Here is a 17534-nt window from a genome sequence, read left to right as displayed (position 1 = left end):
ACTCCCCAAGCCCACTCAGTCACTCACGGAAGAGCCACAGAATCCCGGGATCACTGAGGTTGGAAAAGCTCTCCAAGATCATTGATCCCATCAGTGCCTGATCCCCACAGCCCAGAGCTCTGGGGACATATCCAGGAATTCCTTGGACACCTCCGGGGATGGAGACTCCAGACCTCCCTGGGCAGCCCCTGCCAAGGCCCGACCTCCCTTTCCATGGAGAAATTCCTGCTGATTCCACCCTGAACTCCCCCTGTAAAACCTACTGGAGAACACCAAGCCTTCACCCACCTCGGGAATAAATTCAAAGAGGAGTCGATTGAAGGCACTGAGGTGCTTTTCCCAAAGACTGGACTCTGTTCCATGGGATCACAGACTGGTTTGGGCTGGAAGGACCTTCAAAATCACCTTCCACCACGCCAGGGTGCTCCAAACCCCAATGTCCAGCCCGGCCTTGGACACTGCCAGGGATGGACACCCCAGGATGGACACCCCGTGCCAGGACCAAGGCCGTGCACATCAGGCACCCAAACAAGCCCCAGCAGCTGCAGCCTCGGCGGTTTTAATCCCAACCATCCAACATTCCCGAGCCGGCAGCGCGGCAGTGCTGACCTCTAGTGAGAGGTCCCTGGAAAAGGGAGGATTTCTTGGGATAAAGTTCCCTTCCCAAAGCCTCCGAAGGCAGCACCAGAACCCTTAACAACCAAAAAGCACGGGTGACAGTGTCCAAGGAAAGGTTTTATTTCAAAAACACCCCAAATTCACAAGGAAAGCGTCCAATCAAAGCCTCAGGGCTGGTCCCGAGGAGCCCAGAAAGGACCAGGACAGCTCAGGGGGACAGGGAGCTCCCAAACTGCTCCTTTGGGTCCCCTCATTGTCCTCCAGAATCCAGAACTTTCACCCAAAATGTCCCTCGGGAAGATGAGAAATTTCCAGGCACGTCAAAGAAATCTCCACTGCACAAAAATCTCTTTTAAAACCAAGCTTTGAGACTGGGAGTTCTGCTTAGATTGAAACGATGAAATTCAGGATATTCTACATCAAATGCAGCTTTTTGATTCTAACGGACTCCTCTCCCTGCAGCCAAACAAACGTCAAAGGCTCCTGAGCTTTTTGTGGCACACCAGGATTCCCTGGAGCCATCCCAGGAACATTTCCTGGAGTATCCCAGGAATATTCCCCATTCCTGGGGCTCCACAAACCTCCTGCCCCTCCTGCAAGCTCAGCTCGGGTCAGAGATAATTGATCCAATTACCTCCAGGAGTAATTAAAGCAAAGCAAAGCACACTCTGCAGGAGCCCTGGGAAGTCCCTGTTCAGCAAGGAGCTTCCCACTGAAATGATGGGAAAATGATGAATTCCAGCATGGAATTCAAGGCTTTTCCCTCTGGAAGCAAAATTCAGTCCTTGCATTAACTCTTTTTATTGGTTTTAGTTACCACGTCTTAAAAAATAAATCGGTTTTCACATTGTTCAGGCTTGGAGAGGTTATTGCTGTTCCTGAGCTGGGATAAATTCCTGAGGCTGAGCACTTTTTGTACTTCTGGAACTGGAGATTCCTCTGCAATATTTCCTGGGGAGCTTCTCCTCACCTTTTCCTCCCCCAGAAAAACGAAGCAGAGCAAGGAAGGTGTCCAAGGAGAGGCTGGAGAAGCCCCACCTCCCTCCAGGCTCATCCCAGCACTTTCCTGATGGAATTTTCCCATTTCACAGCCAGAGATCAAGCCCTGGCCCCTGACTCAGCTACTCACGGAGTAATTAGAGCCAAGAGGCTGGAGCAGGTACTCAGAGGTTCCACCAGAGCCACCATCCCCCATCAGGATCCTCTGGATTGTCCAGGAAGGAGGAGTTTTTAGGCAATATTGGAAATCTAGGATCTAGGCTTGCAGCAAAGCACGGAGCATCTGCTGGCGCTGGGCTCTGCGTCCCAGGAAATTCAGTGGATTCCTGCTTCTCCACAGGGCCAAGCTGCTATTTCAACACACTTCTGTGGGCCAGGGTTGAGAAACAGGAGGAGTAATGAGCTGGGAGCTGCAAAAAAGTAAAATTCAAGACATTCCTCAGCTTCTGAAATGGGCCAACCTTCGAATCCTTTCCTTCATTACATTTTTAATTATTGGGAGGTTTCTTCCTGAGAACATATCCCAAGGATTTCACTCAGAGGTGGAGTTGCTGGCTGGTAAAACCGCCAAATCCTTTAAATAAACCCCTCAGCATTCTGGTTTTTAATCAGTGATACCTGAGCTCCAAGTTTGGACAGGTATTTATTCCTTAAACTAAAGGCGTCAGTTTTTGGCAGCAATTTGGCCAAATCATCGTCCTTCTGTCTTCTGAGCCTCTCCTGCTCTTCTGCTCTGCAAAAGAAAAGCGGCAAAAGATGGTTTGCCCTGAGGGAAAAGCCTGCCAAAGCAGGGAACTGCTGTTATTTGAGTGTTAGTTCCTATTTTAATGTTGTTGTTGTTGTTTTAACACCTAGGAAACGCTTTGGGGCAGCAGGTGAACGACCCTGAGAGGCGCAGGGCTCAGTAACTCAGTGTAAAGAAAGAGAGAGGCTGATTTCTGCAGGTTCCTTTTATTTCACTCCAAGATTTCAGTAGAAAGAGAAACCTTTTGGTTTTTCCCCAGATTACAAGGTGCTCAGGGAGCTTCTGGAACAACCTTTTTTTTTTTTTTTTTTTTTTTTTTTTAATCTATGAAACAAACTTTCATCCCTTTAAAGGAACATTCCAGTACAAAGAGAACGGAGAAGGCAATAAAAGACTGCTCAGCAGCCTCACAATTCAGAAATCTCCTACAAAAAAAAAAAGTCCATTTGAGCACCTGGGGCTCATTTTCCATTGTGTTGAAAGGAAACAAACCCAAAAGCTGTGGAGACATTTAAAAAGTGGTTTTTGCATTAAGACAGTGACAGAAGCAGCAGCAGCAGCAGCGAGCTGTTGTGAGCTCTGGGCGAGAACAATAAAATCACTTTTTGCTCAGAAAGCTCCACCCTGGGAGCTGCAGGTGTCTGAGCCAGGCCCTCACCCCACCAAAACCCAGGAATTTTGGCATGGATAGAACAGAGCAGGAGCTGAGGCAGTGCTGGGAAGCCCAGGGGGGTGAATGGATCCTGCAGAGAGCTCCAGAGACACCCAAACTCTGCTTCCAGCAGCTGGGGAGGGGCTGCAGCTCCCACCTCGGCTTTGCTACTCAACTTTCCTTTCTGAAAGAAACAGGGGGACAACAATTACTGCAGACACGGGCCTGGGGCACCCCAAATAATCCCACTGGATCCCTGGAATTTTTCTGGGTAATAAACGTGGGGCTGGGGCACCCCAAATCCCAGAGGATCCCCGGAATTGTTACAGGTAACAAACACAGGGGATGGGACATCCCAAATCCCACAGGATCCCTACAGGAATCTTTATAAAAATGTTAAATTAAGAATAATTAACCATATTTTAATTGGATAATTATCCATATTTTAATTATTAAATAAAAATAAAAATAACAAACAAATTATTAAATAATATTTATCCATATTTTAATTGGATGTCCCTGCCCATGGCAGGGTTGGGAACTGGATGAGTTTTAAGGTCTCTCCCAACCCAAATCACTCCATGAACAGCCAAAATTCCCTTATTCCAGCCATCCCTGCCACCTCAGGCGCTCCATCTCCTTTTAAAGGAAGCGAATCCCATTGTATTGAAAAGTCTTGCCCCACTTTCTTCTTAAAAATAAACCCCCTGACTGTCACCAGGAGCATTTGGGACAGATCTGAGCCCCAACTCTCCCATCAGGGCTGTGATTTACACTCCAACCACCCCATTTCCCACCACATTCCAGTTGTGAGGCCACTGAAATCCAGGGAAACACAGAGGAAAAGGCCACCTGGATAATGAACCTCAAATATTGACTCACAGGAGGCAGGGATGTGAAATCCTAAACCAGACTGGTTCTAAAATAAATCCAATAGAAATGAGACTGGAGAAATGATCCCCTGAATCCCCCCAGGACAAACTGACATTTCCTGGCTCTGTACTCACTCAGCAGCAGCTGCTTTTTGCAGTTTTGCCCTTTTCTTGGCAGACCAGTTGAGATCACCACCTGTAACAGCAGCAATGGGCACTGTGAGACCTTGAAAACTGGGATTTTGGGGGCTTTGGGATCAAAAATTCCCCCCAGGGAGTTCTCAGAGCACTGAGCAATCAGAAGAATGATTTTACAGGAGCAGGAACTGAGGTGAGGAGAAGCTGCAGAGACTCACCTGTGAGGTGATTGACAAAGTACAGCATGACCACAGCTATCAGGGACACTGCAGGAGGGAAGAGACAGTTTTAGTGACAACAGATGACCAAGTTTCACCCACAACCAAGATTTTCAGGGTGGTTGTAACTCAGAGGAGTTTTCTGGTGATTCAGGAAGGATTTTAATTTTAAACTTCTAACTGACACTTTTAAAGCAATATTTGTCTACTCTCACTCCGTTTTTTAAACACTGAAACTCTTCACGCTTCAAGGAAACCCCAAGCACTTCACTGGCTGTGGGTTCATCCCAACACTGCCCCCTCTAGAAGAGGAATTATTTCAGTTTTCCAGAGAATATGGAGCCCCAAATCCCCAAGAAACCTCCTGAAGCCATTCCCAGAGGGTCCAGACTCACAGCAGACACAGGCACTGAAGAAGACCTCGAGGAACAGGTATCCCCTGGTGTCCAGGATCATGCCAGCTGCAATGGCAATCACTGCCAGGCCCAGGTTCTGGATGGACTGCATGCTGGGACAGAGCAGGAACAGCACTGAGGGCTTTTCCCAGGACAATGGATCCTGATTTCCTCAGGAAAAGCTCCTCTGGAGCTCAGGAGAGGTGCACGTCCCCCATTTGCCGGGACATGGCAAAGTCAGGGCTCAGTTTTGCAGAAGTTGTTGTGCCCCCCAAAGCCACTGTCCCAAAGCAGCCTGGAATTCCCCACGAATTCCCCAGGGATTTCCCAGGAATTCTCCAGGAATTTCCTCAGGGATTCCTGCTCTAAACCTGGAGGAGATGGGAACCAGGAATGGGTTGGATCCTCTTGCAGGGACCCAAGCTCATCCCAAGCTCCTTCCATTGGAATTCCAGCCCAGCCAGAGGGGGGGAAAAAAAAAACAACACTGTAAAGGACAAAACCTCCCTGCACCACATCCTGATTAACCAGAATATACAGAATCCTGGAATGGTTTGGGTGGAAGATCATTTAATTCCCACCCCAGCCGTGGCAGGGACATCTCCCACTGTCCCAGGGGCTCCAAGCCCCAGTGTCCAGCCTGGCCTGGGACACTCCAGGGATCTGCTCTGGGCACTGCCAGGGTCTCCCCAGCCTCCCAAAATCCCACAAATCCCATCCTCTGGCAGTGGGAAGCCATTCCCTGTGTCCTGTCCCTCCATCCCCTACCCCAGGTCCCTGTGAGCCCTCCTGCAGGCTCCTTTCATTGGAATTCCATCCCAAAATCCCATCCCTCCCGTGCTCTGACATTCCCTGTCCTCGTCCCCACTCCCTCCCCAGGTGACCCCGGAGTTTCTCCTGTCCAGGCTAAGCAATCCCAGCTCTCCCTGCCCGTGCTGGAGCTGCTGGATTTGCACAAAAACCCTCCCAGGAAATACTCACAAGCCATAGGCAGTTCCCAGCTGGTGCTCAGGGACAACAAAGGCCACCATGGGCCACAGGGCACAGGCCAGCAGGGAATAGGCCACCCCCAGCAGGCTCTGGGGACATGGGGACAAACAGACAGGGTCACAGCACAGCTAAAACCCCAATAAATCAATGCACTGCCCTGCCCTCTCTCCCAAAAACAGCTCAGCAAACACTTTGTGCCATCAAAGTCTAAATAAATACCCACATTCAGAACTTCTCCTGGGAATGGAGAAGTTCTTCTTCCCTGAAATCAACTCGGTTCATTTGAATTAAAGAGCCTGAGTGAACAGCCAGAGCTGCACCTCCCTAGGAAACCACTAGAAAATTAAAATTCAATTGAAAATTTTTGATCCCTGCCCCCACCGATGAGCAGCATAATCCTCAGCTCCAAACAAATAGTTCAGGAAATCTGCCCTGAGTAATGCAGGTTTTCACTGAGGCTCAATCCAGCACATCTGAGGCAGTTTGAGCAATAATAATAAACCTGAGAAATAAATTGAAAGAACAATTTTTAGGAGAAAAATGAGCAGTTGGAGTAGTAGTAATAAACTTCAGAAATCAACTAAGAGAACACTGTTCAGGAGAAAAACGAGTAGTTTGAATGACAGTGATAAACTTCAGAGATTAATTAAAAGAACAATGTTTAGGAGTCAAATGAGCACCTGGCACAGGAATTTAGTCATGGAGCGAGGAAACTTTTCCACCTCCTAACACACAGAATAACTCAGCACCAACCCCATGGCTCGTTTGACATTTATGACAGAAATATTTGATATTTACGACAGAAACATTTGCTATTTGGCATCTGTTTGGGTCTGAAGGGCAGCACCCCAGCTCACCATGGCAATCCAGGGGTTCCAGAAGGTGAAGGCCAGCAGGATGTGTGAGGCCAGCGTGCTGAGCACAGCACACAGCACCCAGATGATGTTCTTGCCGACTTTATCCACCAGCAGGCCAAACACCGGGGACATGGGGGCTGAGATGATGTACACGATACTGCACGACAGCGAAATTAAAGGTTGGGCACCCCCAGAGATCTCTGGTAACTCTGAGGCCAGAAGAAATCAACATTCCCACAAGAAAAAAAAAAAAAATCCCAATAATTTTGAATTCCGAAAACATTTGAGGATGTGAGAGTGCTCAGCATCCAAGGAAACAGGGACAGGTGACAAGGAATCAACATTCCCCCTCAAAAAAGTCCCAATAATTTACAATTCCCAAAGGGTTTGGAAGTGCTCAGCATCCAAGGAAACAGTGAACGACCCAGAGGCCAGCAAGTGTTGTTTTTGTGGGGTTTTTGTTGCTTTGCACATCACAGATTCATCCTCAAACCACCAAAACTGAGTTCCTTTAGTGTTGTTAGTAAATAAACTGTTTTTTTCACTCAGAAAAGAATCACTAAATACTAAAATAAAACCCTTCAGAGTTTGGTGGGGGTTTTTTTGTTTGTTTGTTTGTTTTTTCTTTCCAGTGTGAACATCTGGAAACATTTTTTTATTTTTTTTAAATTAAAAAAAACCACATCCACATTTCCCAGTTATTCCTTGGGTCATGTGAAATTATTTCTCCATTTAAATGCAGCTCACAGGAGATCCCAAATCTCTTCCCACCTGCCCCAAAAATTCATCCTAAAACCTGGCAGTGTTCCTTATTAAATCCAGGAATTAAACCAAGAGAATTAATTAATTAATTAAACCAAGATACCTGTTAATTGCACTGGCTTCTTGAGGGGAAAATCTGAATTTTTCAATAAAGAAAACTCTGAGGGAAGGAATAAAAAAAAAACCTGTTTAGGAAAATGCAAACTTGAAGGATGGGCAATCAAAATTAGGTTAGACAAAGATATGAGAATCCCATCTATAAAAAAGTTAAATAGAGGTTTGATATGAATATCCCAGATTGTAATTTATAATTAATTTAGGAGCTTTTTATCAGACTCCACAGATTTTAGTTTAAGGATCACTCAAATTATACTTTGGGGGAAAGATAAAAAATCAATCACCAACATTTAATCCAAATAATGAGATCTTGGGTTGTAAATATGGAAAGAATCTCACAGGACACCAAATCCCACCCCACACTTTAAACCTGTGTCCAGTTTTAAGCAGGAAATCAAACATTCCCGGTGCTCTGACCAGCTCAGAGTGGCAATCCCCACAAAGCTCAGCTGATAAATGTCAAGTTTTGAAGGATTTTTGGCTCAATTTTGGGAACTGCTGGAGAAGGGAGAGGCACTCACTTGCCCAGGCCAATGAAAGGGAAAACTGCAGCGTAGTAACAGACACAGATGACAAAGATGAGCCACAGGGACAGGGAGAAATCCTTCACATCTGTCAGCTTGATCACTTCTCCTGCAGGGACAGCCAGGATCAATAAATCTGGGATTCTCCCCACTGGAAAATGCCCAGGTGACCCCAAATCCCTCCCAAATCCCAGCCCTGCCTGGAGGATAAAGGTTCCTCCCATCCCCAACCAGTCTGGGGCTCCAATTTAGGTGATTTTTAGTTTATTTGTTGGTTTGTTTATTCTCCCACGTGGAAAACTCAACCCAGCACACACTGACAGGGAAGAGCTCCATTGGTTTTGCATCCCTACTAAAGGAAATCACAGAAAACTCACAGGAAATCCAAGGAAACACAGAACCAGTGGCAATGGCACAAATAAGTGTTCATTTATTTCCAGTGATTATTTTTTATAAATAAAGCAGGTGACAGTGCCAGTTGAGCTGCTGTTTAAACCCAAAATCCCATTTCTACCAGTGAAGATGGGCTAAAAAACCCATTTCTAACTGTGAAGATGTTGAGCAGCAGGCACTGAATGAGCAGAAATGCAAACCCGGATGGGTTTGTCCCAGCACTCACCTGTTTTCCCCTGCTCCTTACAGAGCAGCTTCTCTGCTCTCCTGTCCAGGTAAGCCAGGATTAAAGCACAGCTCAGTGAGAACAGACAAGTGACTCCACCTGAAAAGGCAACAACAGCACGTGGGCAGTGAGAGCTGCAGCAGAAATTTGGTTTTTCAGCCCAGTTGGTGCAGTTTTTGTTGGACAGCTCAAGGCACATCATTTTACCATCAGCTTTAAGGCTCAAGAGCTGCACAACTCAAAGGTTCAGGGGTAAAAGTGCAGCCCTGGAGCACCAACACTGAAATGAATTTATTTTATTTCAAACATCAGCTCCAGTCCCCCTCAGCACAGCCAAGCTGCTCATCTGCCCCTTGCAGGAACAGGAACAAAGCCTGGCCTTACTCCCAACACCAAAACCTCCATGCCCGTGGCTCTGAGGGAAAGGGACACACCCCAAAATTGTTTAAAATTTCACTTCTACAATCTAGATAACCACAGGCAAGCTTTGACACTCCTCAGAAAAAAAAAAATTCAAGCCTGTCCTTTGCTCAGAGGATGTGAAATATTTCACCTCCACAAGACACAAACTTAAATTTGGCAACCCCAAAAACGCCAGAGGCATTTCAGAAGCTGCAGTAACCTGAGAGAAAAGGAGAATATGACAGAAAATGTGCTGGGATTGCTCTTCCTAAGCTCAAACAGATTTGTCCTGCTTTTAAGTGGTTAATAAATGCCCTTAAATGATTAATAAATGCTTTTAGGTGATTAACAAATGATGAACACACAGGCAGGTGACACTGACCTATGAGCAGAGCCAGGCCGAGGGTGCTGGGCCCAGCATGACCCAGGAGATCCTGAACTCTGGAGTAGATCCATCCCATAATATTCATGTTCACCGTGCTCCCCTGGGCACAAGAGAGCCACGGTGAAGAACTCAGCATTTCCCAGCTCCAGGGATTCCCCAGGAACAGCAGGCAGGAGGGTTTTATTTTTCAAAGGTGAACCCAGGGAGCTTAAAGCAATGATACAAATGATTCCCCGGCTGGGTTGGAAACAAATTAATTATTATAACAAGGAGATAACAAGGATATAATTAATAATTGCAACCAGGATATAATTAATCACTGCAACAAGGATATAACATCACAAATTGAACTTCTGTACAAGTCTGGAAGGGATTTCACTTATGAGAAGGGAATAAACCCACAGGAAGGAGCTCATAAAAGGGGCAGAATTTGATAGATTAGGTCAGACAGGATTCCCAGCTGACAGGCACCAGGAAAAAGCACCTTTTCCCCTCATTTCTCCCCCAGAGAAGGATCCAATCCCAAAGCTGCCACCAGTTAAGTATTGGTGAACATCCTGAGAGCACAGCTCCACCAGGGAAACAGCTGCAGTGGTTAAAAACACCCAAAAAGAGCCCTAAAAAACCCCAAAAACCACCCAAAGAAGAGGAGCACAGCTGCCCTCTCCATTCCCAGTGGTGCAAACTCACAATCCTGGCCATGCTGAGCTGCAATCCAAACACCAGGTTGAGCTCCTTGCCCTTGAACCAGCTCACTGCATACGTGTTCTGGGCCACTGCCAGGGACTCCCCACCAATCCTGGAAAACAAAACAGCCCAAATGCAGCAGGCAGAGCAGGAAGAGCAGGACTGCAGAGAAATCTGGCTGTGTGCAGGCAGATTTAATGCAGGTTTGTGTATACAGGGCAGCAGAAATCAAAGATCGAAAAATGGATTGAGGAATAATTGGTGGATCCATGTTTTTTGATTCAGCAGCACCTGCAAAACCCTGGGTTTGGTTTTCTAACTAAGGAAAAGGAGATCTTGCATTCCTCAGCTTCAGAGCTCTCAGAATCCACCAATTTTTGGCTCCAAGAGGCAGCACTTCTCTCTAGGAGAGTTTTCTGGGGTTTTTGTAGTTTTTTTACACGGCCTTACCTCAAAGGGCACCAGCGTGCCCCTGCCAGACTCACCCAAAAATGAACCTGCCCACTTCCATCAGCCAGAAGGTGTTGAAGAGTGCTCCCAGGGCAAAAACCACCTGCAAACAGCAGCCAGGGGAATGATAACTGTGCATTTCAGGCATGGAACAAAGCAGAAGTGTCTGAAAACAGGAACAAAAGGGCTCTCCCCTTCCCAGAAATGCTCCTCACCCAGCTCCTGCCCTGTCTGGGGTTTCTCCCTCTGCTGCTCATCCCCTCCAGCCTGGCCTCAGACAATTCCACGCCAAACACATCAAAATGGGGATCCTCCCCAGCATTTCAGTCCCATTCCAAGGTTTCCCTTTCCCAGCACAACCCCAATTCTCCCATTCCAGGTGTGAGCTAAAGGGAAACACAAACTGCAGCCCCAGCTCATTCCCCTGCACTCACCTGCCCCACACACACAAAGATGCTGAATATCACAGTGCCCAACCTGGGAAGGAGATAAAAGAAAATCACTTCATGCATAACCAGAATCCTTTCTTTCTTTCCCCTCTACAGACACTATTTTAGATCTGCAGCAGGGAGACAAGGGGAGGTGGATGAGAAATTAGAAGGTCTCTGGAATGAATTGTGCAGCTCAGCAATTCCCACAGAAAACAGGCAGCACAAGGTGGTGAGCTTTTGAAACAAACGTATTTAAGTTATGAAGGAAAGGAAGCTCGTTTATTTCATTAAATAATGCTAAACTGAGTGGGGGAAAACTACAGAAAAGGTTTGTTACGAGCTTGAAAAACTTTGTGATATAAAGCTGCACATATTACAAACTTCAGGTGCAGTTTTAGCTCCTCATTCTTCACCCATGGGGGACACAAACACTGCGCTCACCTGATCCCAAACACTCTGTCTATGAGGAACCCCCCGAAGAAGCAGAGCACCACGTTGGGCCAGGAGTACCAGGCATAGAGGGCCATGAACTGGGCCGTGTTCACCTTCATGTCCTGGAATTAAAACAGACATCAGTCCTGAGCTAACTTGCAGGGACACAGAGCGAGTATTTCCACTATCCCAAAGGGCCTTGGGCACTTCCAGGGGTGCAGGGGCAGCCACAGCTTCTCTGGGCACCTCGTGCCAGGGCCTACCCACCCTCCCAGCCAGGAATTCCTTCCCAAAATCCCATCTCTCCTAGTGGGAAGCCTTCCCCCCCCCGTCCCGTTAGCCCACACCCACGGAAAGAATCACTCCTCCTGTTTTTTTAAACCCCCACCCCGAGAGCGACTCACCCGCTGAACCTGCGTTTGCAGAGCGGCCGGGTTGTCGTAGCAGAAGTAGCTGCCTGCGGGGAGAAGGGGACGGCTCAGGGCTCGGCGCCGGCTCCCACACCCGCCCCACCTCACACGGCCCCCACACGGATCCCCCGCGCCCCGCCCGCACCGAAGCCCAGGAAGCACATGAGGGTCAGCACGAGCAGGCGGTGCGGGAGGCGGCGGGGATCGCAGGCGGCGGGCAGGGCGCGGGGAGAGCCCGGGGAGCCGCCGCCGCCATCGCCGCCCTCAGCGCCGAGCAGCGCCCGCTGCTCCTCGTCCGCCATCGCGCCCGCCTCACGTGACCCCGGCACGTGACCCGCCGGCACGTGACCACGGCACGTGACCCCCCCGTTGCCACGGCAACGCCGGCCTGAGGGCGGGGGGGGGGAAACTCTGGGAAATAGGAATGGGAAATAAATATTAAAAACACGTCAATGTCAGTGTAAGCGTGAATGTCAGTGCTGGGACAATTAACCCGCAAACGCCACGGGTTTATGTGCGAAAAGGAGACAGAGGAGTGCTTTTACTTTATAAATGATAATAAATAATAAAAGAATAAAGGGAGAGGCCATGGGGCATTTCCCCTGAGGTCTGTCAAATTTTGGAGGACGCAGCCTCCTGTTTATCCCAATTTCCTGGCCCCGTTTCCCTCTCTTCCCCCGTTGCCTGAGGTACTTGAGAGTTACGTACTTCCCAGAGTGCCCAATACCCAAAATTCCTCCTTAACGTACAGCCCCCTTTTAACTTGGAATTCTTATGGAATTTCTGGGGTTTCCCCATTGTTTCTTTCATCTTTCAACATCCATTTTCATTTACCAGCAAACCCACCGTTTGTTTGTGAGGGCAAACGTCTTCTTTTCCATTCATCAATCAGTGGGATCCTTCCCATTGTTTCTTTTCTCTCTCAGTGCTGGTTTTATCCACCAGCAGACCCAGAGTTTGTTTGTAAAGACAAACCTGTCAATCCTCCCAGAAGTGTCAATGTAAAGATAAATGTCAATCTTTAGAAAGGTGATGAGTGTATTTTCTGATTGGGACATAGTGTGAATAACAGAAAAATTCATTTTTTTCTTTGTGACATCTGAGACTGACCAAGCCAACAATTATGAGGGAGAGGTCGTCACCCTACATAAAAGCTGCTGGATTTCTAGTTTCTCTATCAAAATAAAACCAGCCAAAACCCATGTTACCAAACACAAGAAAAACGCCCACAAACAAATCGATCAAATAAGATAGTTCAGAAAACTTAAAACAAGCAAACAAAAAGTTTTAATATCTATTGAATATGTCAAACAGCAATCCTTAAAAACACACCCATTGAAAAGAGAAGGGCGTTGCTTTCTGGTGAGGCACCCCAGCTGAAACCTTTGCTCGTATGTCTCCTAATTGTCTGTCTTTAATTTTTATTCAACTCAGAAACATTTGAAAAGAGAGTGGAGCTCGTTTTTCACACAGTGGAAATGAATTCCCTCCTGTCCTGGCAGTCCCTGATGAACACTCCCACTCCGGTTTCCCTGTAGATCCTTCAAACACTGCAAGTTTTCTCTTCTCCAAAGTCATTTTGTTCTTGAGCTCTTTGCTCCAAAAGGTTCTTGCCATATTATTCAAACCCTTGAAAAAGCTACTTTTTTTTTTTAACTGTGAAAAGCTGCAGTCTGCTATCAAATTTCATCGCCTTACACCAAAAACGACCTGAATCCTGTGTGCACATCAATTGCTTTCTGATTAAAAGATGTTCTTCTTAAATAAAATGTGCTTTTAACGAGGCAAGACCACTTGGGATTGAAGCCAGAGGATTTATTTACCTCTTCAAGGTGTAGAAAGCAAAGGGCTGAGTTTTACCTGAGATGTTGAACAACACGTTCACTTTCCAGCGACTCTGGCATGAATTTGAGAAGGAACCACAGAAAAAGAAAAAAGAGTCAAAACAACTTCTCACAACACGCAGGTATCATGTTGGGAATCAGCTGCAAACTCCTCTTGGACATAAAACGCTTCATTTCCCTTGATCCGTATCTTTTCAGAGATCTGTCAGAAGAGAACTGTGTTATTAAATGGATCACGTTCAACTGCTCTGAAGTGGTTTCGATTCCTGGAAACCCGAGCATCTCCGTTTGCTACAGCTGCTGTGAAAAACACGGGCTCGAATGACAGGGCTTGGTTAGGAAAGGAGTTGTGCAACAAATTGGGAAGTTTCAGGGACCAGCTCAGGGATTTCAGTGACAAACTCGAGGGGTTTTGTACAAAACTCGAGGGTTTCTGTGACAAAGTTGAGGATTGCAGTGACAAACTCGAGGATTTCTATTGCGAACTCCAAGATTTCTATGACAAACTCGAGGATTTTTATGACAAACTCCAGGATCTCTATGACAAACTCGAGGATTTCTATGACAAACTCGAGGATTTCAGTGACAAACTCGAGGATTTCAGTGACAAACTCGAGGATTTCTGTGACAAACTCGAGGATTTCTGTGACAAACCCCAAGGTTTCAGTGCCACTTGAGGGAGCTCAAAGATAATTGACCTCGCAGAGCCACCTGGAGTTTCCTAATTCCAGGGAAACAATTTCTGTCCACAGATAAAACGGATAACTTTGGAAAGCTAAAGCTAAACCGAGCCTGGGGTTGTCTTTTTCTTGTTCTGTGTAACACCAGGCTCTTAATCAGAGAGTAAGAAATGACAGCCATGTATCCGGAATATTTACCAGGAGAAAAGGATGGTTTTCCATTTGCTGATTCCCAAGATTTGCCTTTCTCCCCTGTCACCTTCACCTTGGCTGTGACCTTGCTGTGCCCGTGATGTTCCTGTGAGTTCAGGCACATGCATTGCAGGGGAGTGTTTATGTGCCAAATAAACACAGTGGATCGCTCTTAAACTCAGCTTTAGGATGTTTGTTACAGATGGAGTTGCTGCCTTTCTGTAAATCAGAGCACTTAAAGTGCCATATGATCCCACAAAAGCTGTGTTTAGCAGCAGTAAATGCAGGAAAAGCTGTGTACAGGATTTTAGAGGGGCCATAAAATCCTGCCCTCCTTGCAGTGCAGGTGCAGGCAGCGCTGAGGGCAGTAAAAACTCCCAGGAGACAAGGATGAGTCTCAGGGTTCAGCTCCTCAGAGTTATTGCTGTCTTTGGGAAGGTGCTTCAAAACTGCAGCCAAGCAGGAGCTGTATTTCACGTGATTAAATTGACTCCACCATCAGTACCCCCTTATCCAGTTTCTGGAGGAAAAATCTCACATTTTCCCCTCAGAGGATGAAGGATCTGTCCCACACAGGCATGCAAACAGTTCTGAATCACTCCGTGTGCTGAGGAATGGGTTATTATAAACCTCTCTGTGTCACTCGAATGTTATTGGGCGTTTATGCACCATCCCAAGACAAGTCTGATGTCTTCAGAGTGCTGGGAAGAGGCTGAGGGAGCTTTTCTGCCCCATAAATCTCAGTGAGAGCAAAGATCCTGGCCTGAGGAAGCTCCTGTGCCAAAGCAAACAGCTCCTGCCTCTGCTGAGTCACACCAGCACGGTGGGTTTATGGCTCCTTGTCCCACACTGTGAAATATTCCTCATCCTCCCCAAAATTCACAGCTTTTCCCAAGGGCAGCTGGTGCCAGGCTCCTTCTCCAGCAGCCAGCTCAGGGAATGGAGTGAAAAACACCCCCTGGGAGAGTGCAGGAGCACCAATAATGATGTGCAGCTTCTCAGCTGAGCCAGGACTTCCAGGAGGAATTTTTTTTTTTTTTTTTTTTTTTTTTTTTTTTTTTTGGATGTTCCAGGTCAGGTTGGACAGGGCTTGGAGCAGCCTAGTGCACTGGAAGGTGTGGGGAATGGTTTGAAGGTCCCTTCCCACCCAAACCAGTCTGGGGTTCTGTGATCCTGGGAATTCAGAGCTTTGGGCTCTGGGGACCAGAATTGAATTTCTAGGTAACACCTGAACTTGGCTCCATGCACAAACTTTCCCGTTGTGCCTGTTTTCCTCAGCATACACAAACTCCTGGAGGATCTTCCAGGTTATTTGGTGGAAATCCTGAATAACTGCAGCTGCCTGAGAGCCACTGAAGCAAAGCATTTCCTGGGTAGTTCACCTTTGAAAAGATGCATTCTGAAAAGATTTAAACTCCTTAAAACTCTGCTGTTTCTTCCAGCGGGATGGACATGAAGGATTTCTTCGCTAAGGGCTGGAATTGCAGGAGGAAGCTTTGATCCTGAATCAGATGCTGGAGGTTGGTGTCACCCAGGCTGGGAGTGAAGGAAGTTCCCAGCCTGGGCAAGGGCTCTGCTTCCCTTCTCTGGCTGAGGGCCGAGGAGAGCTGGTTGTCACCAGGGCTCCTCATCCTCTGGGAGCACAGAATGGATGGGACAGGGAACTGCTCCCCACGTGGCAGGGCTGACACAGAAACCATCCTGTTCCCAAATCCAGGGCTGTGGGACAGCCCAGCAGCTCCTCACTGCAGGCTCCTGCTGTCCCCTCTGAGCTCTGTGTTCTCTCCCTCAGTTCTTTATCCCAAGGGCAGAGCTCCAGGCAGGCTCCTGCTTCTCCCCCGCCCAGGGCTGAGCGTTTTCTGCACATCCAGCAGTTCCTCCTCAGGCATTTCCTCTGCCCTCCAGTGCCTGAACTTTGCTGGAGACTTTCCAAGACCTGGCTGAGGTGGGGTGGGTTTCTTTCTTTCTCTCTGCTGCAGCCTGGAGAATTTCCCAAGCAGACAACTTGATTCAGTGCTCCCCTTGTTTCCTGAACTTGAATTCCTTTGCTGATACACCTGATCCCTCACTTTTAGATTAATTCCTCCCCTCTGTGGAATTCCTTCTCAGCAGCTCTGCCAGGCCTCGGATCTGAGGAAATTCAATTAAATTCTACCCCTGTAGCTGACATGGTTATGTTAAATATTCTCATTGGGTTGAGATGGTTTAAAATAAAACCCAAAATGAAAAGTCACAATTATTCCAATTATCCTGAGTCATCTCCACGTATCCAGGTTTATCTCAGAGCATGAGGCTTTGCTTCATAACCCAAGAAAGTGATACCATGGGGGAAAAAATGACAAAAAGCTCTAATTTGGATGAAAAGAGAAAAGGGTGGGAAAGGGGGAGCACAACCATTTCCTTATAGGCAAAGAATTGGAAACAAGCTGGAAGAGGGGAGGAAAAAACCATTTCACAAACTGATAATTCAAATTAGAGGACAAGAAATTCTGCCTAGGTATGCATTAAAGTAAGGAGCTGGAGAGGGAGGTGAAATGCAATTTTTTTATTTCCTTCAAAGAGTGAATGAGAAATTATTTTGCACAGCAGAAACAAAAACCCCCACTAGTGATCTAATTGTGAAAATAAATATATTGTTTCCTTTAGAAGCATCTTGCTCAACACTCGATTTCAGAGTTTCACTCACAGATTACAATTCTTTGCATTTTGATGTCCCTGAGCTCCCCACCTTGTGGTTTCCAAGTGCAAACAATTTCCTCAGTGTTATTCATGGCCTGAGAGAAGGAAACGAGTGTGTTCACCTTGCTGTTCCCCACAAATGCCAAGTGAGTAAAACACAAATCCTCAGATACAGGTGAGTATCTGAGATATTCCCCTGGCCTTTCCTGGCACCACAACCAGCTCATCCCCACTCAGGAAATGTGAAGGGAATTATTCCCAGCCCAGAGTTTCAAGGAAAGATTCAGCCCAGCTTCCTTGGCTTGGAAAATTTGGTCATTTCTTAGGGGACCTCCAGGACTCACCTTCTTCCCCCGAGGCAGGAAAAATGGTGCTGTGCTTTCACCTGAGTCACAGCTGGGCCTGGGCTCCACATGCTCCTTGAGAAGGAGGAAAA

General features: G+C 47.1%; 1 protein-coding gene across 2 annotated transcripts; it reads right to left on the bottom strand.

Moving 5' to 3' along the window:
* Nucleotides 1-714: 714 nt before the first annotated feature.
* On the bottom strand, nucleotides 715-12013 carry MFSD1 (major facilitator superfamily domain containing 1). Of its 2 annotated transcripts, XM_066193666.1 has the most exons (17): nucleotides 11849-12013; nucleotides 11698-11750; nucleotides 11303-11415; nucleotides 10865-10907; nucleotides 10466-10533; nucleotides 9984-10092; nucleotides 9291-9393; nucleotides 8507-8605; nucleotides 7885-7996; nucleotides 7350-7406; nucleotides 6485-6641; nucleotides 5619-5716; nucleotides 4638-4750; nucleotides 4243-4290; nucleotides 4022-4082; nucleotides 2236-2350; nucleotides 715-2027 (listed from the first exon to the last, which is right to left on the bottom strand). In XM_066193666.1, the coding sequence occupies exons 1-17, from the start codon at nucleotides 12003-12005 to the stop codon at nucleotides 1968-1970; spliced, it is 1566 nt and encodes a 521-aa protein (XP_066049763.1). In that variant the 5' UTR covers nucleotides 12006-12013; the 3' UTR covers nucleotides 715-1967. The 2 variants fall into 2 exon arrangements, with proteins under 2 accessions (XP_066049763.1, XP_066049765.1); XM_066193668.1 differs by lacking the exons at nucleotides 715-2027; nucleotides 2236-2350 and adding an exon at nucleotides 2417-3198.
* Nucleotides 12014-17534: the final 5521 nt, after the last annotated feature.

Source organism: Chamaea fasciata, unplaced genomic scaffold (assembly GCF_029207755.1).
Source record: "Chamaea fasciata isolate MVZ Bird 193981 ecotype frontalis unplaced genomic scaffold, bChaFas1.0.hap1 SCAF_11, whole genome shotgun sequence".
NCBI classification, from domain to species: domain Eukaryota; kingdom Metazoa; phylum Chordata; class Aves; order Passeriformes; family Sylviidae; genus Chamaea; species Chamaea fasciata.
The sequence above is the reverse complement of the archived record's forward strand: the minus strand, read 5'-3'. Positions and strand labels throughout refer to the sequence as shown.